We start from the raw sequence: 26859 nt of genomic DNA, 5'->3' as shown, positions 1-26859 counted from the left end.
CAGAACAGAGAGGACGAAAGTTCAAACAATGAGATTTGGCATCTCATTGGATGTGTGGAGCAGAGGATGATATCTGGGTTTGGAATCTTGACAACTGGAAGGATGGGTGGCACTCTAGGAAGTTGGGACAGGTTTCAGGGAAAAGATATGAAGGTCTGTTTTGGACATATTGAGTTTGAGATGACCACTGGACATTCATTTCAAGATGTCCAAAAAGCAGTTGGTATTGTGGGACTGGGGCCAGACAAGGGCTGCATATTATATCCAGGATATGTTGAGTGGAGACTCATGGGAACTGATGAGGTCACCAAGTGAGACAGTAGAAAACAGAAGGAGCAGAGAGCCCAGGAGAGAGCCTTAGGGCACTCCCATGATTAGTGGCCACGACACTGAGGAGGACTCAGCAAAGCACAGTCAGACAGAACTAGGAAAAAGCAGTGTCACAAAATCCCAGAAAGGAAAGCATCCAGAAACAACATCAAATCCTGCAGAGAGATCAAGAAGGACGAGAGCTGGGAAAAGGTCATTGGATTGGACAGCTCAGAGGTGTCAATCTCCTGCCATCCTCTTCTCTTGCTTGCTATACACTCACCCAAACCCTGCTGACACTGACCCCAGAAGGGGCAGCGGAAGATTTCTTGTTCCCCGTCACAACCACCACTTTCTCCTGTGACTTTTCCTCCTTGTAGGTTCACTCCATTAAATTACTCCACTCTATTTAAATCAGGGTGGTTGCTGTGCACCAACCCCAAGGCCATCCTCCATCTAAGAGTCTGGCATTCGGATCACCATCCTTCTCTCCTTCCCAATTCTGCTTTTTCACAAGAGAATTTCAACACCCATGTTGCTGCTTCCCCACTCATTAACCTCTCAGTTCCTCAATGTCTTCAAGTCTTATGACATACATCTCCACTGCACCTCATCCACACAAAGGATGATCACACCTGGATCTTATCATTACCCATCAGCACTAGCTCTTCTGAATAAACAACTCAGATGTTCCTTTATTTGACCATAACCTCCTATCATTCCCTCCTCTCCCTAGTCTTCACCCCTCCTAAACCTATTCTTTTCCCTCACCATGACCTCCATTCCCGCCACCCCTACCCAATCAACTCCAGTGGCCCTCTGTTGCCTTGAGGATCACATATAAATGCCTCTGTTCAGCTTTTAAAGCCCTTTACAACCTGGTCCCAAGCTACCTTCTCAGCCTCAAAGGACATCGATGCGCTCTTGCACTCTGTGATCCACCCAAACCAGCCTTCTCTCTGTTGCTCCCCCTGGGCTCTCCCTCTCCTTCCTCTACATCTTTGCAATGGCTACTCCTGATATCTGCAACAGCTCTCCTCTTTAACTCCACCTCACAGATGCCTTCCCTTCATTCAGGCACCAACTTCTCCGTGAACTTCTTCCCGATCCCCTAACTGCTAGTGCCCCTCCCCCTCCCTCTCCCTATTATTCTTTATTCATCAATTTTGAATTTATTTGTATTTATTCCACACACACATAAGTACATATTTATCATCTTCCCAAACAGAACATGAATACTTGCATCCCCAATCCCAAAGCACAGTATCTGGCACACAGTAGGCACTTAATAAATGCTTGTGGCTTGACTGACGTTCTTCCTGCTAGTAACTGCTGAAAGAAATCCTATTTTATCTATTCTCAAAACTTATTACACCAGGACAACTTAAAAAACAAGAAAAGTTCCACAATCTCTGGCCTTTGACCAGATGTCTTAGCTCAAAAAACATACAGGATGAGGACAGCTGGTTTAGGGGGTCAGGTTCCAATGCAAACAGACCTGGTTCACAAGATCTTGGATTTAGAGTTGGAATATAATATAGAGTTGGATTATTTAGTCTAGATTACTCATTTTACAGGTAAGGAAACTGAGGCACTGTGGTGTCTTACTACTTAATATACACTTGCAGAATTAAACTGACTAGCCAAAGTCTTGGGTTAACTTAGGTGAAAAAGTTATTCCATTTGCCAGGAAAGGGAATGAAGGATCTGATAAGTGCTTTGGGGCTTCTTTAGCTTAGGAAGTAGACAGCTGTGGTCACCGTGAGCAAACAGCTGCTCATGAGATGTACAGGAGCAATGTACCCCAAACCTGGGTGACTCCCAACAAACTTCCCACTCTTGAGGGAACAATCCAGCGTTATGAAGTCAGAAGTATGGCATGAAGTCAGGTATGACTTGTGGCAACAGAGCGCATCGGAAAAGGTCAGGTCAAAGGAGCAGACCAAACACCAGGAACTATTCTGACTTCACAGAGGAACAAACCCCTCCAGCCTTCAGCGTCTTCATGTTCTTGGCCAAGACTTCAAAGTCCTTCATTCTTCCTATCAACGTTTCATCTGGGCTGAATTTAAGCCAACTGGATCTTATCCAGGAGAAGAATGCTGGTAGATTTCTGAGACACTGCATTTCCTGGCCTTGGTACAAAGGAGAGAAAAGAGCTGATGTCACGTGTACCTTAGTACTGTGCAGACAACAGCAACTGAGGATCTCCAGGGAGCTTCACAAATATGTTACACATGACAGGTGAAAGAGCTCACCTCCCACTTAACTCCTCACCTGGCTATGGAGGAAGGAGGTCAAATGCTCACCAGAGTTCTAGCAGCCAGAGGAGAGCAACACCTTCAACCAATAAATGGATTTATCAATTCCCCTAGTTTGATTATGAATGAAAGTCAGAAATCCACCATTGGTCACTGGTATCTAAGACTGCAGATGTTTGTGGATCAGGTCACCAATATTTTATCAGAGGAACCAATTTACTTCTTTGACTCCAAGGTAATGATGCCTAAAGGTGGTGCAATTATTGGGCCTAATGTCCTATTTCAGAAGATATTTGGTGAAATAAGAATCCACAGAGTAATAAGAATGTACAGTTTAGTAAATAAAACTCAAGGGGGAGTATGGTGATCCATATTTGCAATGGGCCAGTTAGATGATCTCCAACAAGACAGTAATCACTCTAGACTTGGCTGTCCAATCTGGAAGTCCATCTACTTACACTCACATAGGCAAGTTAAATGGGAAACGTCCTTGGAGAAGTGGCCCTATCCAAACACAAGATGAAGGAACAATGATAACTACGCAGTCATCAAGTGCTACTTATCTAGCACCCCCTCCAAAAAGTCAGTGCGCTTTCACAGATGTGTGTTCATTAGTTCCTGTGGGGAACATTTTTAACATTTTTTTTAGATGGAGCAAACTGAGATGACCAACACCATACCCCTCAGCACAACCTACAGCAGAACCAGAAAGTCATATCTGCCGACTCCCAGGGCATTTTCCAAGTCATCAGCCATACTTCCTGCCATAAAAGAACTATGTTCTACACATAAGGACAAGTCAGGCCAAAAAAACCCCCCCAAAACCCAAAACCCAATAGTTTCTTTTTTTTTTTAAATGTGATTTAATCTTTTAAAAACATTTTAGTGAAGCTTTTATCTTTTTATATCACAGAGACAGGAGCTGCTTTTCTGAAAAGCACACAAAGCTATTTCACTATCTACATTCGACATCTCTGAATAGTAACGGCTTGCTTCCTGATGAACCCTCGACATATAAGAGGACTTGGGTCTCCCCATGCCAGGTGGGCCCTCTGACGACTGGACGAGGTCATTTCTAAAGGATGTGCCAAATATAATGCACACGGGAATTAGAACTGAGCTTAGCCCTTCTGAAAAGCAAATTGGTAACTAACACTAGGGCCTGCAAACTGCACCAGCGTTCTACAAGCAAGGAAAAAAAAGGAGGGGTGGGTGGGGAACCAAATTTCCAAAGCCAGTTCTATGTAGCATCTATTCAAATATACAGTAGAAGAACATGGTACTTGTGTACAAATGAGTAATTCCAAGAGAAATATGCCCCCGAAGAAATGTCAAAAATGAATTAAGCAGTATTCAAAGAAATACACGGTGGAATAAATGACTGTAAAAACACACTTGCACAAATCAGAGTAAAAACGTGAATAGCCAGATACTCCCATGAAGTATCCATTCCCTTCCCACAGACAGAGACAGACAAAAAAAAGTCAAGCGACTCGGTCCAAAGCCAGAATGGGTCAGAATCAAGGCTGGGAATACAACTTACAGACCAATCTATTCAAGCCATGAAAATCAACATTACCTTTCACTTCTATCAATAAACTTCTTGTAGCTCTAGTTCAACACTCTTCCATTTCAAGTTTTCTGTAAGGAAATACTTTTCTCCTCTACAACCCCACTTGCACCCGGGTCCTTTTACATAAATGGATAATTGGCTCCCTGCAGTCCACTGGAACCCTCTCTACCCACACACACACAGAGGAACTAGGAGTGGGGGCAGGGGTGGGAAGGGAAAAGGAATAGGTGAGCATTTCAATGTTCTCAGGGAGCTACCACGACCCTTAAAAGAAAAGCTTCTTGGGGGCAGGGCTTATCGTTGACTCATCATTGTGAACACAGACTTTCCATTTGGACAGTTAGGTGTACTGTTTTTCAATATTAAACAGAATTAACAAATTGAGGATAACTGATAAATGTTTATTAACCAATCCATAAGTAGGATCTTGTCCTCATCAGCATGTTAAGGGCACCAAGGTTAATATTCTCTATTTGCATTAAATTCTGATTTAGTAATGTCATAATTTATGGCCTAACAATAGCTGTCTACCTATTCTGTAGAGAACAAATTGGGATAATGCTAGAAAATAAAGTCATTCCAAGATCCTTTTCTCAACAAAGCTGCTCTGACCCCTTCTCTCTACTCACACTAGCACCCCCTGAGTTCAGACCCTAATAATCTCTCCTCCAGATTCCTGTAAGAGCCTCCCAATGCATCTCCCTGCATCAAGTCTCCTCCACACAGCTGCCAAAGTGACTTTTTTAAAGCAGAGGTCTAACCATGTCACTCCCCTGCTCAATAAATGCCAGTGGTACCCGACTATTACCTTTAGGTTCAAAAATAAATCCATCTGGCATGGAAAGCCTTTCCCCATCTGGTTCCAAGCTACCTTTTTAGCCTTGTACATGATTCCCCTTAATTCATGCCACACCCTTTCCAAGCTGGTTTTCCTGCTGTACCTCAGACTCAATCCTCAGCCAGGCATCTCCATGCCATCTCTACCTCCACTGCCACCCTCACCCCCCCCCCCCACCCCATGCCTACAAGGCACAGTTCACATGGGCCTTTCCTCAGCTTCCCACATATCAGTCTTCTCAACAAAATTAAGTGGGTATATTCTATATATATATATATATATATATATATATCTGGATGTCTATAATGGAACGTAAACTCTTTGTGGGCAAGGGAATGTTTAATTTTCTGCTTCTGTATTTCCTGCATTTAGCATACCGCTTGGCATGCTGTAGGCACTTAATAAATGCTTACTGATTGGTTCTTCACAAATGACAATTTCGTAAGAACTGTTTTTAGATTTCCAAAGATTTTGTTATATTTTTAATATACTCTTAAACACTCAATATTCCTTAATATAAAGTGCAATTTGTGAACCTTGCTAAATAGCATACTATTACATGTGAAAAATCACGAAACCAAAGCTTCTGAAGAGAATGCTCACTACTAATTCTCAGCAAGAAGCCCACCACACACTACCATGTGACAAGCTCTTCTATGGTGCCCCAGCAAGGGACCACATCCTACAGCCCCCAGAGGCTTGGGCATCTCCCCATGGGACAGATCTGTGCTGCCCGGAGAAAATGAGGGCATCTCTACTGTTTAAAACACAGGGCTTAAAAAATAAGATTTTGTTCAACGTTAGGCACTCTGCTACTGGTTGAGATCGAAGTTACCAAGAGTGATCTATCCCAATACTGTAAGAGACCAAGCCTGCTCCCTCCTGATTCCCCAGATCAGGAGTGCTCTCCCCACCAAAACGACTCCATCTATTTGACCAACATTTTGCATGTCCTCATCTGTGCCCATGACGCTGCCCCCAGTGTGAAGTAAGCTCTTGGAGAATAGGGATGCTTCCCCAACATGGTGCTTGATATCCAGTAGGCTCTTAATAAATGTGAACTGAATTGAGATGAATTGAACTGGGGAAACTGAAAACACTGGAACTTTCTGATGAGGGACTCAGAAAAGGCTACTTGGAGCTAGCCCAGGCAGAAGATTCCATAGGATAATATTTCTATGAATGAATGAATGGAAAAGCATTTTCTAAGTGCTTAGTGGAATCTGTTTTTCCTTTTTTCTTACAGTCTTTAACCAAGAAAATGTATGAAGGGCTAAGGTGGAAGGGCAGGAAGATGGTGATGGCCTAAAATGCTCAGGAGGACAAAGCTACAAGAGCGATGAGGTACAGGAGAAAGAAGAAAGTACACAGCCAAAACAATTCAAGGAAATCCATAAAGTTCTGCCAGATACTCCAGAGGACAGGAAAATTTTCTAAAAAAAAAATTAAAACCAAGTAGTATTACTTCCATCTCTACACTACTTAAAAAATTCCCTTTTTTATGTTCTTAAGGAAGCTACTCCTGAGCTACCTAAAAACAATCTCTTCTGTGCCCTAGTTGAAAAAGACGTCTTTGAAAAGACAATTTACAGCATGCTTTAACTATATATTTAAATATCAAGCCTGTGATGTCACTGGGGAGAAAACTCCCCCTGTCAATGAAGATCGGTGACCATGCTGCAGCTTGTTTTTGGGAGGTGACTGGAACCCTGAAGAGCTTAAGTGACTAGCCCCAGGCTACACTGTCTCTATGTGCCAGAGCTAGGACCTGAACCCAAGTCTTGGTTCTCCAGGGATGTCTCCACTCTTCTGTGTTGTCTCTCATCTACATTCTTATGAGTGAAATAGAAATTTCATCCCGAATTCTACCATCACTTTCACTCAGTTCTTTTATCTTAGTTTTTCCTCACATTGAAAGTGGGCTGTTAATATTAAGCAATCCCGAGTTCTAAAATTCAAAACTCCTAGTCCAAAGGGACAGGACACTAAGTTGGGCTGGCTGAGACCTGGATGAAGTGGTGTCTGGGAGGGACTCGAGAACACACCCATGAATTTCAAAGTAGAATGTCAGATCCTTGACAGCACGGGCTGTCTTTCATTTTGTCTTTTGCCCTGGCACACCTTTTAGGAGCGAGTTCTTCATGAAAGCTTAATGGATTAAATCAAAATCCTTTCTTGCCATCACTTTTTGATCTCATTAGTTCCCATGGGTTCAAATATCTCTCTGTAGATTACTCCCAGATATCCATGTTCAGACCAACACTGAACACCATTTTCACCTGGATGTCTCCCACAGGCATTTCAAATTCAACAGGTCCAAAACAGAATTCACCTTTTTCTTTAAACATGCCCACTTCCCAGTTTTCTGAGGAAGACATAACTCTCCTCAGCTACTAAGCCGTCTCCACTTGTCCTTCACTGCTCCTCATGCTCCATTTCTAATCCTCCCGATTCTGCCTCAACGACCTCTGTCATCTCCATCCCCTTGGTCTTTATATCTCCCACCTGGATTTCTGCAACAGGCTCCTTTTTAGTTTCCCTGATTCCAGGCTCTGCTCTCTTCAATTTGTCCTTCACACAGGCCTAAGTCTGATCATAGTCAATCAATAAGCATTGACTGAGTGCATACTCTGTGTCAGGCACCGGGCTGAGCTGACCAAGGAGCTTCAGTGGTTCAGTATGGCTTCCAGGATAAAATACAAACTCCTCTCCTACCACCTAAAGCCTTTAAATCTGATTCCAACTGACCTTTCCAGCCTTAATTCACATGACTTCTCTTACGGCATCCTTCATTCCAGTCAAACTGGCCCTCCTTGCTTCATCCTGTAGACAATACTCCATCTCCTGACTCCACAGTGTTGACTTGGCTGTCTCCCCTGTCTTGCTGGCCACCAGGAATCCCTATCTCCACTCAAGACTTCCCTCAAAGGCCACCTCCTACATGAAACCTTTCCTGAGGCCCTCCTCTCTCAAAATGAGGCTCTCTCCATTTTGTACTTACTTATCTGTATATGTTGTTTCGACATGGTAGAATGTAAGCTGCTTAAGAACAGGGATTGTTTATATTTTGTCTTTGTATTCCCAGTGCTGAGCACACAGTAGTCACTTAATAAAAGCTGGGGGACCTGAAGCAACAGCTTACTGTTTGCCAAACATAAAAGATGCAAATTTCTATTAAATAAGTCTCCAGAGAGCAAAGCATTTAAAAAGAATAAAAAGGCAACTCTGATTAAATTTGCTTCCTGGCTGCTACAGAAGGGAGCCAGATCTTTGCTTTCATTTCCTTAAGAATATTAAATCCCCTAAAGTTGCTCAATTATACAAAATGTAGCTCTGTAATCAGTTCTCACCTTCCATATCTCTGTCTGAACACGAGAATTTTTCAGCAAATGTGACTCATGCACTGGTATCTTGTCCAACTAACCCTGAAGCTAGAAGGGCCCCCAAGCTGACAAGAGTCTAAGGCTAGAACACTCTCAACTCACACAGATCAGTGGTGATGACTTTAGAGAGCTGACTCAGCTTTACAACAGACACACACTGGCAAACTCAGTTTACATTTTTCCTTGCAAATTATCGACCCACCCCCTATCCTAATCTGGCAATTTTCCTCTTCTAATACGCTGGGCAGGAGGGGAAGGAGGAGTAACTTTGGGAAAAGACTCAGTCTTGAAATATGAACTAATGACCATATCTTCTAGGCAGAATCACTGAGCTGGAATCAGACGCAGCAACAAAGGCCTGCGCCCCAACAGAGTCCAGAGCTCAGAGTCATGAAAACCTTAGCTGAATGAAAATACAATCTGACATCGCTTTAAAAAAAAAGGTCTAAGAGGAGAGAACCCATTCAGGTAATGCATTACTATCTAAAATTAACTTTTAAAAACTCAATTATCAGTTACTGGGAATTACCTAGTGAAAATCTTCACTAAAATAGTATAATTATGTACTACCAAATGATATTAAAGTGGTTCACATCACAGTGTTCTTCTGGTTCATGCATTCATCTTCATGACAAACAGTAGGGGACAAGGAGGAGGGAGGAAGACGTAAGCAAACGTTTCTGTCAGTTTTCTGAGATACCATGTCTATCAGCCACCACCACTCCACCTGGTGGCAAGAGCCACCCAAAACTGATCATTCTCTAGAATACTGCAAAACAGTCAATATAGAGAGAGAGACAGGGTTTAGTAGAGCATGGTCTCAGATGGGTTCACAAAAGAGAAGTTGATCACCTTTAAAGACGAGCTATCCAGATAGGATCAGACTGAAAATGGGAGATAATTACAACTACCTTTCTCACACTTGAGGTTAAAGGACTACTCCAACCTTTAGAGTGGCTATCCTAAGACACAAGAGGCCAAAGAATCTCTGCATCACATTTCCCTGCTAACTCTCTATACCTTCAACTGCAGGTAAAATCTAGTTTAATTAAAACAGTTAACAGAAGCCTGCCATACAGCTTTTAGATATTTGCCAGTAACACAAACTCATGGGATACTCTAGTCTAATTTCAACCAAAAATAAAAATGGATAAACAGAGCTCCAACAAAATTAAAACTGAGTCTGACTGCCCACACTTATTTTCACACATGAAGAAAAATAGCAGTTCTCTTAGAAGCCTGGAGTAGACATACTGTATCTTTAGAACACAATGTTAAAAATATGCCCCCCTTTTCCCCTACCTGTTTCTCACTCAAAGCTGTGATTTTGGCTTGGAGTTCATGAAGCTGCTTCTTCAGATCAGCATTCTGATTGGAAAGAAAAAAGATCTGTGAGAAAGATATTTCATTTGTTAACACAGAATAGTAGAAGAGGACTTTAGGCATTTATTGTATTATAAAGCATGAATCACTTCAAGCATTTAGAATTACCTTTACCCAGCTGCATCATCCCCTGATCCACAAGTCCTCCATGCACATTTCAAGCACTACTGGGGAGAGGAGCAACTGTTTTCTAGAATGGTTTCAAATTTAGAGGAAACTGAGCTAAACAAAAGTTATTAACACACCGGTGGCTTTCCAGAATCTTCCACTGAAACAGCACCTTTCTGCCAAGAAGTCACATTCTTGGGTCACATATTGCAAGAAACTCTCCCATTCAGAGACAAAAAAACCCAGATGATACACATGTACATCTTCTCTGTCTCTCTCACTCCTTCTCTCTCCTCTCTCTCTCTCTCTCTCACACACACACACACACACACACACACACACACACAGAAAGTGTATAACAGTAGAGGGATTTTTCTCTTTTCCCCCATTCCTTAGTACAGTGTTATACAGTTAAGTTACAGCCTAGATTTGGAAAATGTCTCATTATGATGACCACTGAAACTGCCCAACCTCACTAGAACATTGCCTATAAGGGCATTTATTTCCTCAACTCTGGAAATTCTAGGAATTAATATATGAATGCACATACCCCTATTAAATGTGCTCTATCTTGCTTTTACTCAGATGGAAATTTAAACAAATATTAAAACCTGCAAATGGCCAATACTGAAGGGTGCAGATTAAGCACATATCCCAACGAGATTATTCTTACTTAACCACTCTTCGTAAAGTTCTCCCAATTCATCCCGCCTTAATTTCTATTGTGTTTTATGCTAGCATCATCCACACTTTTCTGACCTAGAAAGTCCCCTCGCCAGTCTGAGGCCAGAGCTTGCACATGAAGATAGTCAATTATTACACAGGGCCCATCTGATGTTAGGCAGGCAGGCCTCACTCAGAGGAGGACCCAACAACATCTTCAGCTCTGCCTCTGAGACTCAGATGGAGGACTGCCTGGTCATGTCATCACATGGTATGCTATAGAGACAAATACTTACAAGAAGGCTTCACCAAATAGGTTTATTTAAAATAAGCAAATATTTTAATGTTTCCTGTTTTAGGTTCTACTTCTAAGGCATAGCACACCAATCTTTCAGATTTATTTTAATGTGCATTATATACAAGTTCAAAAAGGAAACACACTGGAAAAATGGACAGCCAGAGAGCAATGCATACCATTTACTGGAATCAATGGATCACACTGAGACACAGAGAAAATTAAGCCAGAGAGCCCTGAGCTTGTAAAAAGAACCTTTTCCTATCTTACCAACAGAAGATGAGCTAAAATGCCACTCAAAACTCCAGAGTTTTTTTGTCAGAATGGTAGACCCGCTATGTTTAATAAACTATAAAATTTGTCCAAGTACACACCCACAGTTCCAGGTTTCCTTTGAATTGCTTATAAAAATGGGGGAAATTCTCCTTTGATTTCCAGAAAGCAGATTTTGACTAAAATACAAAGTTTTCTACATATAATACTTAAGCTTCCCAGAAGTTACGGAAGCGGGAACGTCAGAACAGACAATAACTTCTATAAGGCAAGATAATTACTTTTTAATGAGTGAAGAGAAATCAGAATGGTCAAGTCAACGTGTGCCCAACAAACTCAAGGCCAAGTCCAGAGAAAGATCGGCCTACTTGCCCAACTGATACAAATGGTGACAGGTACAGCCCTTGGAGGTCCAGTGTCGACCTGCATATGGAGAAGCTTTCAGGAGCCAAGTGACCCTGGACAACTACACAAACGCACCAAGTAAAACTGAGAAACAACTTACCCTCAGCTACTTTCAACAACTATAAGGCTCCAGAAGGTCTCACAATGACCCAGTGTTTGACAGCAAATGCTTTCATATTTTTGTCAAGACATAAAAAGCAATTTACTCTAATGGTAATGATAAAAAGTAATAAATGAGATGATATCCTATTTACATGAAAAAATATCTCCGAGGAGGCTCTTCCCTCAGCTCTTAAAGCATGAAGATCTCTCGCCGAGGACAACGGCTTTTTAAAGGTCAGACAATTCCTTTCTGCTTAAAGAGTTTCTTTAGAAATTCATCATCATTTTTATTTTTTAACTTCAGGAATGAAGGAATGAATAAAAGTAAATATTTACCTGTGGATCCTGCTTCATTTGAGCAACCAGTTTCTAACAAAAAAGAAAAAGAGAGCCATTAATGTTCCATATGTGCACCTGCCAGAGTCGCAATCACCAGGTTCTATAGACAGATAAAGTCCTAAGGGAGAAGCTACAGTTTAAGTTGTTGCTGTTATTTTTAATTGGCCAAGTTCAAAAGGGACCCCAAAGCTTGTCTAGCTCACATCAACGGTCATTCAGCTCAAAAGCTGGACTGTCACCTAGTTCTTTACTTAGTCTTGAGCTGGCTGCTACCATCCTTCCTCAGGACCCTAACTTAATAGCTTAGCATCTCTTTAAAATGCCACTTTTGCCCACAGGTCCAAGGGAAAAAGAATAAAGAAAATACATCCGAGACAAAGGCTGCCTGCCCATTGATCAAGTACATGCTGCTTAAAAGAACTAACACCTGACTGGTCTTCCAGCTTTGCCCTTGCCACACAGGAGACCCGGATTTTGAAGGGGAATGGTCAGAGATGTCTAAGGGGGAGACAGCAGACAGGTAACAATGCCATGCTTTTCTAATTACTCAGTTCTGGGTAGGAGAATGCCACCAGCATACTAAGCAAATACGAAAGACTCTTCCTGGGCAAAAAGGAAACCAAATAAAAGATGAAGGAAAAAAGGAAATCAAACCAACTCACTTCCTGGAAAGTAGCCGAAATCTTAATTAAAGCATCTCAAGGACAAAAGAAGGCTCTGACGCTTTGTTTATCTGGGATTAGTGGGGAAAGGAATGGGGAACTACATGATACTGTGTAAGATTAACACTCATAAATCAAAAAAACAAGTTTTTTTAAACTTTTTATAAGAATCTTTCTAAAATATATTATCCACACTTAAATGTGTAGATAACAACCTTTGTAACCAGGTTACAAAGTCCAGTTCGTTTTTTCCCACTGACTCCAGGGTATACCCAGGATCTTATCATGAGGAACATGTATTTTTTTTTTAGTAAATATTATTTTATTTTTTCCAATTACATGTAAATATAGTTTTCAACATAAATTTTTATAAGATAAATTTTCTTTTTTCCCTCCTTTCTCCCTCCTCCCCAAGACAGCAAACAATCTGATGTAAGTTATACACGTGCAATCATATTAAACATATTTCTACATAAGCTATGTTGTGAAACAAAAAAAATGAAAATAGTATGATTCAATCTTCATTCAGACTCCATAGTTCTTTCTCTGGATGTGGATAGCATTTTCTATCATGAGTCTTTTGAAATTGTTTTACGCTGAATTTGCAGAGAAGAGCTAAATCTATCAAAGCTGGTCATCACACAACGTTGCTGTTACTGTGTACAGTGTTCTCCTGGTTCTGCTCATTTCATTCAGCATCAGTTCATGTAAGTCTTTCCAGGTTTTTCTGAAGTCCTCCTGCTCATCATTTCTTATAGCACAACAGTATTCCATTATAATCATATACCGGAACTTGTTCAGCCATTCCCCAATGGATGGGCATGCCCTCAATATCCAATTCTTTGCCACCACAAAAAGAGCTGCTATAAATATTTTTGTACACATAAGTCTTTTCTCCTTTTTTATGATCTCTTTGGGATACAGACCTAGTAGTGGTATTGCTCCATCGAAGAGTATGCAGAGTCTGACTGCCCGTAGGGCATATGGAACGTTTAGGATCTTTCCAGTCCTAAATCTGTAAGTCCTATGGCAATAGAGTATCTGATCCTACCCTGACAAGTCCTACACTTAGAGATATCATGTTTGCCTAAAAAAACCAAACAAACCAAAAAGCAGTTTATCTTTGCTCTTGCTGTCAAATGGCACTTTTTGCTGCTGTGACGTTTGCTCCTGCAAAGATTATCCTTTTAATCAGCTTGGAGGTGAGAATGGAGCTTGTTAGACAAACTTCTAAAATAAGAGTGACTAGGTTCTGAGTGAGACACTGGGGTACAGCACACAGGTCATGCTCCACCCTGGACTCAGCAATTCCCATCTCAACCACTCAGACTTGCTCTGTTTTCTTCTTGTGTCCAGACAAGATTTCCAAGAGCTGAAGTAACTTAGAAGAGTGGTCCTCCTGGATTCTACGTCAACACAACAAGCACTGGCCCCTTTGCTAGACTGAGATGGTTGCAGATTGCAGAATCTATACAAATCCCAGTCCCGTAAGCAGCTGAAACCAAATGTTACATGGGTATGTTCCCCCAATGATTGAGGCTGGACACAACTCAAGGAGAGAAGCCCTTTGACCTTTTCCTCTTATGACCCTTTTAAGAGGGAAAGGAAATCCTACAGCATCCTTAGTTGGTGTTTAACTGAACAGCAAAGAAACTAGGAGGGCTAAGAAACTGGCTTTGATTCTAGGGGACAAAATCCTTTTTTTCCCAGCAAACAGCCCCAAAGCTTCAGAACTGAAAAAAAATGGGCACAATTGATGATTTTAAAAGAATCCTCTTGGGAAGAAAGATGTAAATTTATTTTTTCCATGCTGAAGACAATGAGCTGAACTTCTGATGAGAAATAATTAGTTAGGCAAGTTGGTATTGTAAGTGACTACCTCCAGGTTTCATAAGATTTAAGCTTTGTCATCATGTTAATTCTCAGGATTCACTGAATATAAAAAGGAAAAGTTCTTTCCTAGGAATTCAAGACAACTAGGTGGGGCAGAAGAATGAGCACTGAGTCAGCAGTCAGGAAGACCCAAGTTCAAATCAAGCCTAGCTATGGAACCATGAGTAAATCATTGAATCTGCTTGCCTAAATTTCTTCATCTGTATTTAACATTTCTGCGTTCCTTTATTTAAATTTGAGGTGTTTATGCCCTAATACATGGTCAATATTTCTGAATGTGCCACATATATGAAAAATAGGCATGCTCCTTTTTACTGCCCATCAACATTCTCTGGAGGTCCAGCAGATCTAACTTTTCTAAAATTCCACCCATCTCCTTAGCTTCCTATTTATTTCATGCACAGATTTATCTAGGTCTAAGAGGGATAAATTGAGGCCCATCCTCCACTAACATCGTTTAACTGGCTATTTCCTCTTGAAACTCATTTAAGTTTACCTCAAAGAATTAAATATAATGCCATTTGCTGCATAACTGTTTAGTACTGATATTAATGCAGGGTATGATACCTTGTAACAAAATGTAGTTTCCCACTTTGTCTCTTTTAAGGGTCTATTTCTGCTTTTGCTTTTCTCTAAGATCATGACTTCACTCCTATTTTTTACTTCAGTTAAAAACATAACAGGTTCTGCTCTAGTCCCCTATTTTAACTCTGTGTCTATCTTTTGTTTCTCTTATAAACAACATGTTGCTAGATTCTAGTTTCTAATCAATTCTGCTATACTATTCTGCCACACTATTCCATTTTATGGGTGAGTTCATCCCATCCACATTTGCAGTTATGCTGCAAATATCCTACATCCTATTTTCTTACACTTATCCTTTTCTTTTTCGCTTTGTCCCATCCCCAAGAGTCTGTTTTGCCTCTGATCACTCCCTCTCATTCCCCACTTGATCCTCCCTTCTCCTAATCTCTTTCCCCTTCTGCTTCTTTGCTGGGTAAGATGAATCTCTGTACCCCACAATATGTTTATTTTTCTCCTTGAACTACTTCAGAAAAGAGTGAGGTTCAAGTCTTGCCCATTCCTCCCTCTACTTCTGTCTCCTTTATATAAAATCTTCCTTGCATACCCCATATATATGAGAACATCCTGCCCCCGCTCAATGCCTTCAGCTTTCCCACCCTTCCATCTTCTTCTGACATTATCCCACCATAATAGAATTACACCCAGGCCCTCTATCTAATGATATTCCATCTAAGAGCCCTAGTGATGACAAAAGTTCTGAGATGTTACACTTATCTTCTCTCCATATAGGAATGTAAACAGCTTACGCTGTTTAATCCTTCATGATTTCTCCCTCATATTTACCTTCTTATGCTGTCTTAAGAGTCCTACGTCTGAATGTTAAAATTTCCATTAAGCTCTGATCTTTTCATCAGGAATGCTTGAAAGTCTTCTATTTCATTAAACACCCATTTTCTCCCTGTAGGATGATACTCAGTATTGTTGGAAGGGCTCTTCTTGGCTGGAATCCTTGACCCTTTGCCTTCCAGAACATCATATTCCAGGCCCTCTGTTTCTATATAGTGGTGGATGCTTATTTTGTGTGATACTGGTTCCCTGGTACTTGAATTCTTTCTTTTCTGCTTGCTACTTGATCTGGGAGCTCTACATTTTAGCAATAATATTCCTGGGAATTTTCATTTTGGAGTTTCTTTCAAGAGGTGATGAGCAGATTCCTTTAATTTCTATTCTGCTCTCTGAGTTCTAAGCTACCTAAACAGTTTTCCAATTTCTTGAAATATGTCTAGGCTTTTTTTTTAGTGGTTTTTGGGTAGCCCAATGATTTTTAAATTATATCTCCTTAATCCACGTTCCTATGAAAAGTTTTTTCCTATGAGCTATCTTAAATTTTTTTCTATTTTTTTCAGCCATTTAACTTTTTTTATCATTTCTTGATACCTCATGGAGGCATTAGCTCTCATTTGACCAATTCTCATTTTTAACAAATTATTTTCTTCAGTAACATTTTGTACCACTTTTAATTCTCTTTCCATAACTTTCTTGCACAGCTCTCACTTCTTTCCTCATTTTTTCCTCTACCATTCTTATTTAGTATTAAAAATAAGGTTTTTTTGCTCTCTTTACAAATATCTTTATTTCTTCTAGGGATTCTTGTTGGGCTTCTGTCTCATCTACATTTTTTTCTTTAAGGCTTCCTTACAGATGTTTTCAAGTTATTGTCTTCTTCTGTATCATGTCTTGAGTCACTGTCACTATAGTAGTTCTTTGTGTTCAGGTTCTTTTTGCTTATTTGTGCATTCTTCCAGCTGACTTCTTGACTTTAGACTTTATGTTAGTGTTGGGCTCTGCTCATTTCCAGGGGGATGGGGATGGGGATGTTTGTACTTTTATGTCCTTCTGTTGTTTTTACAGCTCCATCTGGGGGCCTGAAAGTTTTCGGTGCTTCCAAGGTGGCCTGAGGATTTATTTACTATCCTTCTCATATGAACTCTTAAGTTCCTGATCCAAGTTTGGGTTTGTTGAATTATGTGGTTGAATTTCAGTAGACCACTGTTAGACTTAGTCACTGTTAGCCCACTGGGAAGTTTTGCAGGTTCAGAACAAATGAACTGCTTGACTATACTTTGGTTTCGGTTTCCTGTCCTAATTATCCCACTGCAAGCTTGTGTGTTGTGCTAAAGGTTAGAACTGAGTCCCTACTTCTGCTCTTGGGTTCAGAGACATACAGATAAGTGTTTAGAACTTGCTCCTTTCTCCATACACAACTAGGGCCTCAATTACCTCAGCTCATGACTGTTTCTCTCTACCTTAGAACTGGGTAATAGATGACAGAGCTGCTAGATGACACTGGATCCTACTCCTAGGGCTGGTTCAGGAGACTTCTAGGATCTCTTACTGCCCCAGGGGTACCAGCCTGTTACCATCCATGGGTACTTGAATGCTTTCCACCAAGGCTACTACTGTTACCACTGTGCCTTCACAGTTGCTACACTCCTGGCCAGCTCCCACCTCAGTGTATTCTGACCTCTATATCTTCCTAAGAAGTGCTGGGCTGGAAAAAGGAATCCTTGTGACTATTTGGTTGCTCTCCTGATCAGAATTTGGTGTGGTGAATTTTTTAGGCTGCTATGGAAGAGGTGTGTTAGTGGGTGAGCTGAGCCAAAATGCTGAGTCTCACTCTGCCATCTGGACTCTGTCCTACAGTAACTCTTAAAGACCTCAGTTTCCTCAACTGTAAAATGAGGATAATGATATCACCTAGTTCTTAAGGTTGTTGTAGAAATCAAATGAGATAATATTCATGAAGTGCTCAGCACAGGGCAAGGCATGAAGTAGGCACTATGGAAATATTATTATTTTAATAATTTAATAATGCTTGTTCCCCTTCTCCTCCAAACCCAATTCCAATTTACCCATTCAGCTTTATTTCACACTGTTTCTTTATATACCTTATGAGAATTATCTTGGGGTGGAGGGCACAACTCAAGAGATGTACGGGATAGAAAAATGGGTCCCATTCTACCCTACCTCCAGTAGCAAATCATAGGCCTTGTCTCCAACACAACCACATCTGCCCTTTACCCATTAAAGTCCAATATTCCCTAACTCAACCCCATCTGGAAGCTGGGCAAGCTTCCAATTTTCCCCAGTCTGAGCCTGATACCAGTCTCTTGTAGGGACTTGTAACCTAACTCTTACTGAAGTAACTACATGGGTGTCACTAAGAAAGATGGCAACTACCCCAGCATTCTCCTCAGGAAAAAAAATTATTCATAAGATGCTCCATTAAAAGAATGAGGCTCTGTCATTCCATGATTCCATCCTGAACTCTGCTGACCAAACTACAAAAATCACAAAACCTCAGAGACGACATAATCCCACCCAGATGTGTGATGTGGGAAACAAGGAAAGAGTTCTGTTTCCATAGGGTAAAAACTTCCAGCTTTGAGTGGTGATAGTTAATCACAGTTGTGACCTAGCATAGTCAAATTAAAAGTCAGAGACTTGTATGCAGGCTTGACGAGATGTTGTAGGGGAAGCCTATCAGAGAGGAGAATGTAAAGTCACATGAACAATAGATGGTGTGGCAGGAAGCCCAAAATTCAAAACAGTATAAAAGGGCTTGCATTGGTCTGAACAAATTGTAGTCTTCCTGTAGCCTCACTTGGGAGCTACCCATTCATTCAGGGGGAATGAATGTAGAAGGCACTCTCTTCTCCTGAAGAGGCGTGGTGTCAGCTTTGGTCAGAGTGTCCAATTCCTCTGAACTCTGCTATAACAAATTTTCCTTGATACCTTTTTGTGTGTCAAGCATGTTTCTAACAGGAACAATGATGCCCTCTACAACACAGGTGTCAAATACACAGGCCATAGACACTATGGATTGAGGCTGGAACTAGATTAAAATGTAATTGGGAACTATTTAACAAAATAAAAAGAAATACAATAAAACACAGATAACATTAATGCGTGGTTTTCTAAGCCAATATATAGCCACAAGGATTCTTCAGGAGAGTTCAGTGGCCTCCACTTCTATTTGAGTTTGACGCTGCTGCCCTATAACATTCCTGACAAGTGGTCATCCAGCTTTTGTTTTGTTTTGACATTCCTAAGGAGGGGAACCCACAACTTCTCAAGACTGAGATAACACTTTCTGGTACAGAAAGACATCCTGTATTCTATATAGATCACTTCAAAGTTTCCCCTTCTCTCTCTATTTTCATTCCTTTGTCATTCCTGATAGTAGCTCTTATGGCCAACTCCCCCCTATAAAGGACCCTCTTAGGAGCAATCACATGGTCACACCTAACTTCTTTCCTCATTTTACTGGTCTAATTCACTTCTTTTTCCACCTTCAGTCTTCTTCCTTAATTTCTATCAAATATCCCCCCTTTCCCCAAATTCAATCTATTTTCTTCTTTAACTAGCATACTTCTCCTAGCCCCCTTTTCTAGTGAAGTCCAAATGGCCTCTGCAAGGCCACATCTGCCCTTCTCTTTATGGCTGTTCCTAGGGAACTGTACACGCTATTTATTTCTTGTGCAAAGGATCTGCCCCTTCCCTGCTCTGCTCATGGAGGCCTCACCCATCCTTCAGTGCTCAGTCCCAAGGCCACCACCTCTTCTTTCTCATAGCATTCACTCCCTGATTCTCTTCAACCTCTCCTGATACGCTAATGAACTCACCCTTCCTGAGGAAGGGCTCTTGCCAAAGAACTTTCTCTAAGCTTAAAACATTCTCATACATTTCACTTGGTATTACATTTGTCTGAATCCAGCTTACAAAATTATGAAGCGCCTGGAAAATAAGGCTCAGTCTCAGTCTCCGTATAGAGCAGGTGCTTGTATTTACTAAACCTAATTCACATTTCAGTAATATACATGCTATTCTACTAAAGGGATATAGCAAATCATTTTATCTTTTTTTAACTTTCATTCAAAAAAATTCTGAGTTACAATCTCTCTTCCTCCAGCTTCTCCTCCCATTACTGGGAAGGCAAACGACATGCTGCACATCACACATGTGAAGTCACGCAAAACATTTCCATATTGGCCATGCTGTGCAAAAAAAAAAAAAAAAAAGGCAAGAAAAATTTTAAAAGTAAAACAAATGTGCTTCAATTTGCTCCAAAGAGTTCATCACTTCTCTCTGGAGATGGATACATTTTTCATTATGAGTTCTTTGGAACTACCATGGACCACTGTCTGGAGCAAAGTAGCAACGTCTTTCACAGCTATCACTAACAGCAGAGCTGTTACAGTGTAGCACGTTCTGGTTCTGCTCTCTGCGCTTTCCATCAGTTCACAGAAGTCTTTCCAGGTTTTTCTGAAACCATCCTGCATGTCATTTCTTACAGCTCATTACTATTTCATCACAGTCATGTGCCACCACGTGTTCAGTCATTTCCCAATTGACTGACGTCCCCTCAATTTCTAATTCTTTGTCACCACAAAAAACTACATAAATACTTTATACGTACAGATCCTTGTTTCTTGGATCTCTTTGGAACACAGGCCTAGTGGTGGTATTGCTGAGTCAAAGAGTATGCACAGCTTTATAGCCCTTTGGGTGTAGTTCCAAATTGTTCTCCCAAATGGCTGGACCAGTTCACAACTCCACAAACTGAGTATTAGTGTCCCTGTTTTTCCATGTCCCAGAATTTGCTCTCCTTTTCTGTCATGTTAACCAATCTGACAGATGTGAAGTACTATCTCACAGCTGTTCTGAATTGCACTTCTCTAAGTAATAGTAATTTAGAGCATTTTTCACATGATTTCTTCTGAAAGTCGCCTGTTTTGTGTTTTTTACCATTTATTGGAGAATGGCTCATATTTTTATAAATTTGACTCAGTTCTCCATATACTTGAGAAATGAGATCTTTATCAGGGAAACTTTCCCCAGTTTTCTGTTTTCCTTCTGTTTTGGTTGCACTGGTTTTGTTTGCGCAAGAACTAATTTAAAATTTAACGTAATCAAAATCATCCATTCACCTCCTATAATCTTCTCCAGCTCATTTGGCCATAAAAATCTTCCCTCTTCCATACATCTTGGAAGTGCATTTTTCCATGCTCCTCTGATTTGCTGATATCACCCTTTATATTTAAATCATGTACCCATTTTGACTTTACCTTGGTATATGGTATGAGATGTTAGTCTAGGCTGAGTTTCACCAAGCTACTTTCGTTTTCCTAGCAGTTTTTGTTGAATAGTGAATTCCTGCTCCAAAAACTTGCATCTTTGGGTTTGTCAAACACTGGTTTCTTATGATTATTTATTTCTATACATTGTGTACTAGAATGTTAATTATGTTAATGAGAGTTAAAGATCATCCCCACCCATTAATGGGCTTGCCCATTAAAGGAAACTTGATTAGGGGAGATTTGTTTTGTAGGAAGGTCTACCTCTTTGGTTCATTTCTAAGGAGGCATTGATTTTCAAAGGTTGTGATGCCCTCTAGCTCTGAAAAGTGTATATATACTACAAGGTAAGGTTTTGTTTTGGGGTTTACTCAGTGGAAGTGACTCTGCTTTGAAAACCCACATGTTGGTGCTTCCTTCTCTGCTAACTACGTAAGTATGTGATGGTCAGACAGCTGGATCTGTGTGTTGGTCTTTATTTCTCTGTTTGTATTTTTTCTGAAGTTTAGGGTGCTGTGCTTTTCCCCTGAACTAAGCGAATGATACATGTGATTAAAGTAGATTGCTGACCCCTCCAAAGTTGCTTTCCTTTTAGAAAAGCAGATTTAAGAACCTATACAGCAGGCCCTCTGTGTACATCGGGGTCCTTGCTGTTACATGCACCTAAAAGATTCCAACAATTCACCAACTCTCTTTCTTACACGGTACTAGACTGTTTTAATGACTGTCTGCCATAGCATAGTCTGAGATCTGGTGTTACTAGGACCCCTTCTTTCACTTTTTTTTTTTTCATCCCCTTGGTATTCTTGACCTCTTGTTCTTCCAGATGAATTCTGTTATTATTTTTTCCAGGACTATAAAATAACTCTTTGGCAATATGACTGGTATGGCACTGAATAAGCAAATTAACTTAAGTGGAACTGTCATTTATATTGGCTCAGCCTACCCATGAGCAATTAATATTTCTCCAGTTGTTTAGATGTGTCTCTATTTGTGTGAAAGGTGTTTTGCAAATATAGTTCCTGGGTGTGTCTTGGAAGGCGGACTCAGAAGTATTTTATACTCTGTCTGCAGTTATTTTTAATGGACTCTCCCTTTCTATCTCTTCCTACTGGATTTTGTTGATCACTCATAAAAATGTTGATGATTTATGTGGATTTATTTTATATACTGTAACTTTGCTAAAGTTGTTAGTTATTTTGACTAGTTTTTTTAGTTGATTTTCTAGAAGGATCCAAGTATACAGTAAGTATGCCAACATATTATCTGCAAAGAGTGACAGCTTTGTTTCTTCATTGCCTATTTATAGTCTTTCAAGTGTTTTTATCTTAAAGATTTATTCAATACCCTTTCTCCATCTCAACGGAAGGATATATTCTAAAAGTTTTAAATAGTACTTGCCCTAAGTGTCTACTAGAACAATTCATGAAAACAGTTCAGAAAAAAAGGCACAAGAATGACATCTGCCCAGGACAGGCATGCTATCCTCATCTATGATGAACCGAGGCACTGATTCCACAAACATTTTAGCATAGATCATGTACAACGCCTCAACAGTGCAAATCCAGGTATCTAAAATATACTCTCTCCACAATCAAATTCTGAAATGTATCAAATCATCTTTTAAAATATTTTTATTCAGAGAGTTCCATTTTAGCCCTGAGGCTGAACTGCATCTTCCTCAGTTGATGAGAACTGAGGTCTTCCAATGTAACTAAACCAGAATAATGGCATACTTTCAGCTTACTAGTATAAAACACTGGGCCTGGCACATTCTAGGTGCTGCTTAATAAATCAATATTTGTGGATTGATCCTCTCTTAGTGGTACCAGATTTAAGGCCAAACAAAAATCTATCTATCTATCTATCTATCTATCTATCTATCTGATACACCCAGAAGTCTCTGCATTCAAGACTACTCAAATCTGTTCTTGACTTGAGTCACCAGTAGTGGCTGCACATAGAAAAGGCAAATACTGGGGACCTATCCGTGTACAGCAGCCAGTTCTCTGGCTACTGTTGAGTCTAAAAGCACCACAGCAGCAGCAGCTATTTAGGTCAAAAGGGGAAGAAAGACAGTGAATCTCACAGCCACAAAGAGAACCAATTAAGGAGGCTGACTGCATTCATCCAAACCAGATCTTACCTGGGACACTGATTGTCGTGACAGCTTACCCGATATCCATTATCTCTCATTCCAAAGTAGAAACTTTCAGGAGGAGCCCAATACAAGCAAAGGCCCACTTGAGCTCAATTTTTACTAAGGCTACTTCCTGTAATGCTATTTTTTTTTCTTAGCATTCCTTGAAGATTCTCTTCTAAGTGCTCACCCCGTCTGGTTCTAGGTCACCTGACCAAACTAGTGATTATGGCTACCCTGATCATTTTCAGAAGTTCAAGGCTGCTCTGAAAAGAAACAGCGAGCTCTCTATGAGAATTTTTTTAAAAAGTTTTCTTCCTAACTGCACAGCTAGTGGTTACCTTTCAAATGAGAGAATGGAGGCCAAGTTCCATAACCCTAAAGTGCAACGTAAGTGTGAACTCGCACTGACAGCGCGCTGAGAGACTCCATCTTTAGATGATAAAGGGATCTGATGTAACATGTTTTGGAGCACAAGTACAAGATCCAGCTAGTACCTAAAACAGGGCCATTCCTGATCTCGGGCTTTATCTTGTAAGGGCTAATTATTTGGTAGTTTAAGGTAGACCTTTTTAGAGCTATAAACATATTAAGAAAGTTTACTCAGTCTGACTTCCTGGTGAAAAATACCAAACTTGCGAAATTCAAACATACCTGTGAAATACAATGGCACTTTTTATTTAACCTAATCAAGGTTTTGGGAACATGAAATGGAGTTGCTTGATGACTAAGACTATCATCAAACTTGGGACTAGAGTTAAATATTTTCCCAATTAATAAAATTGCATGTAACATTTTTCCACATAAACTCGATCCTTCAGATATCCTGAAGCATCTAGAAAAGTTCACCTTTAGACATTTTAGCCAGTTATCAAATGTTTTAGTAACTGGGAACAATCTTCAGCTCCCTTTTTCTGCAAGAGAAGCTTGGGATCATGGAGTCTTAAGAGGGGGGAGACCCCGCAACAATATCTCCAACAATATCTCTTTCAGCTCATCTGTACTGGCAGTAAAGAACATTCACTCCCCGTCATCTGACAAGTGTACGACATCTCTAAAGTAGCTCTAACTGCTCCGAAGTTCTTCCTTGTAATGAGCCAAAGTCTTGTGTCTTCCTGGCACTGCTGACTTTTGCCCCTGGAACCACAGGAAATATGTCTGCCCCATCTGGTACTTGTCAGCCTTTTCAATATTGAGAGACAGTTGTCTGGTACCCCTCTCCTAAGTCCTTTCTTTTCCAGGCTCAGCACGCCCAATTCTGCCAAAATGCTCTCTCTGATGATGGGTGAGATACTGGTTGCCCATCAGTGCTCCTTTTCACAACACTCTGCATGTGTTCTGACCAGGCCACAGCACAGTCTTGAGGCCTGGAAACCAGACGCTTGGTAAAGCAGCTTAAGAGTGGAGGAGCCTCTCTTGGACAGCCACACTCTGATGCTGATTCCAACTCGAGCCTACACAAAACTGCACCTGTGCTGCTTTTTAAGCAAGTCACTCCAAGTCATTCCCATCCTCCCGGGAGCAGCTCTTTGGTCAGATGCTTTCTCACTGTAGGCTCCTTCTATGTATTGATTCTACTAGCTCACTGTGTTACCCATCCAAGGTGATTAATACAGATTTATTTCAGATCACTGAATCTGCTTAGTGATATTAATAGTGGAATAACACAACTCATGACTAATATCTAAAAACAGATGCAACAGAAAGGGGCTGGCTGTTAAAATGGCTATTACACGATAATGTCCTATGGAGAAAAAAAACACCCAAGAACAGAACTTACCTGATGAACCTGAATTTCCACTTTAAGGGCCTCCTGTAGAGTCTGCAACTCCATCCTCCAACTTCTCCACTTCTTCGAATGTTTCTGCTAATTCTACGATGTCTTCAGCCTTCTTCAAAGTGATGTCTTCTCACTGCAGATCATGAAATCTTCCCATTACATTTAATATGGAAAAATACTGACAGTAATAGTATAAAGGCTCCAAACACAAACCTGCCTAACCGGGGATAAACTCCATACTTAACATTAACTTTCCTAAAAGTTAAAAATAAATGGCGTGTAGGTGGAATGGATTCCTATGAACTACTGAATTGATTCCTGTGAACATCACAGTGCTCAATACACTTGTTTCAACACTTCCAGTCATTAATGGTAGTCTTTCTCCCTGCACTTAAACACTATATTAAGCAAACTTCAAAATACTGTCATCTGGGCAAGGCCAGCTCAGAAATGGGAAGCTTTTATGCATTTCTATTTGTGAGGACAGGGGGAAAAAATGTCATCCATTCAACAGTTTCATAGAGGTAAGGTGTTTGGCAGAGAGATTAGAAAGAGAGGAGGGTCACAGTTGGATGAAAGGGAAACTCCGCTAATAAAAGAGACAAAAGAACACTGCTGCGCAGATACTTCTAAAGTCCAGAACTTAAGAACAACTATACGCATATGAAATTGCTAGAACCACTAAGATATTGATTTAAGATGTTAAAAAATTATACAAAGACTGCTGAATATGTGTAATAGTCAATTTTTAAAAATCTGATCACTTTCAATACTAAAGGGGCTCAAACTAATATTCCATGGTTCCCTTTTAACTTGATATTTTAATTAAATATACAGAAAATCAAAAGTTTTATCTTAACCAAAAATTGAGGTTGTATTTTTGGGTTTTCTTTGAAAATAAATTTTGAAATTTAACTAAAAATGTTTCTGTAACATTTTCTACTGACCCAAGTTCTACACTAGAGCTGAGGAAGAAGAGATAGTATGTGGTACAGAAGGGGTATTGACTCTGAAGTGAAAGAACCCAGATTTTAATTCTGTCTTTACCACTTCACTACTATGTGTGTGACTTCTGGCAAAGTAATTTAGACTCTCAGTTTCCTCATTTGTACAATATGGCTATGGAACTAACTGATCTTAAAGGTCAGAAATATCCATTAAAAAAAGCCTTGACTCCCTCAAAGTTCACTTTCTTCTATACTGATAGTAGCAATTACCACCACACTAATGAGTGAACTATCAACCAGCTCAATTTATGTGTACTAAAAATAAACAGCAATTTTTAAAATGTGGAGAAAAAGGTGAAGGAGCCATCAGCAAATTTCATGTGGCCCAATGCATTTCTTGGCAATGGAAAAAGTCGGGCGTAACATGGAGGTCCTGCATGTCTATGACAAGCCTGGCTTCATGAAGCCTGGAGCTCATGCTGCCTGCTTCTGAGAAAAAACACAGGGAGGGACTTTCACTTGGCAAAGGCTGTAAATGCCAAGCACTCATCTCATTAGAAACAAAAGAAATGGTTTTAAAAGGCAAGTAAGAGTGCCACAAACTAAGAGGGAGTAGGAGGTTCATTCCAGATCCTTTCCCCCAAAAGAGACCCAGCAGTCTCCCCCTCAGGCAGCACTGATCAGAGCTGGAAGGCTTTGGAGACCATCTCCTTCAACACTTTCTTCTTGTAAAGGAGGAGCCAAGGCCCAGAGAAGGCAGGTAGAGCACCCAAGTCCCCCCAGGAGTAAGGGGCAGAGGGCGCATATCTGAACCTGGGTCCGCTGACTCCAAACCCAGGGCTC

General features: G+C 40.5%; 1 protein-coding gene across 20 annotated transcripts in view; it reads right to left on the bottom strand.

Moving 5' to 3' along the window:
* PHF21A (PHD finger protein 21A) overlaps positions 1-26859 on the bottom strand; it is a 213343-nt gene that overhangs the window by 145334 nt on the left and 41150 nt on the right. For all 20 annotated transcript variants that reach the window (XR_011968918.1, XM_072617697.1, XM_072617708.1 and 17 more), the window contains 3 exons: positions 25070-25202; positions 11930-11962; positions 9667-9732 (listed from right to left, as the gene is read on the bottom strand). Coding sequence is in view for 19 of the 20 variants with exons in the window: in XM_072617697.1 (XP_072473798.1) it covers positions 9667-9732; positions 11930-11962; positions 25070-25123 (153 nt within the window). In the remaining variant the exon portion in view is untranslated. The remainder of the gene's footprint in view (positions 1-9666; positions 9733-11929; positions 11963-25069; positions 25203-26859) is intronic.

Source organism: Notamacropus eugenii, chromosome 6, assembly GCF_028372415.1.
Source record: "Notamacropus eugenii isolate mMacEug1 chromosome 6, mMacEug1.pri_v2, whole genome shotgun sequence".
NCBI classification, from domain to species: domain Eukaryota; kingdom Metazoa; phylum Chordata; class Mammalia; order Diprotodontia; family Macropodidae; genus Notamacropus; species Notamacropus eugenii.
This window is presented reverse-complemented; position numbering and strand designations above follow the sequence as displayed.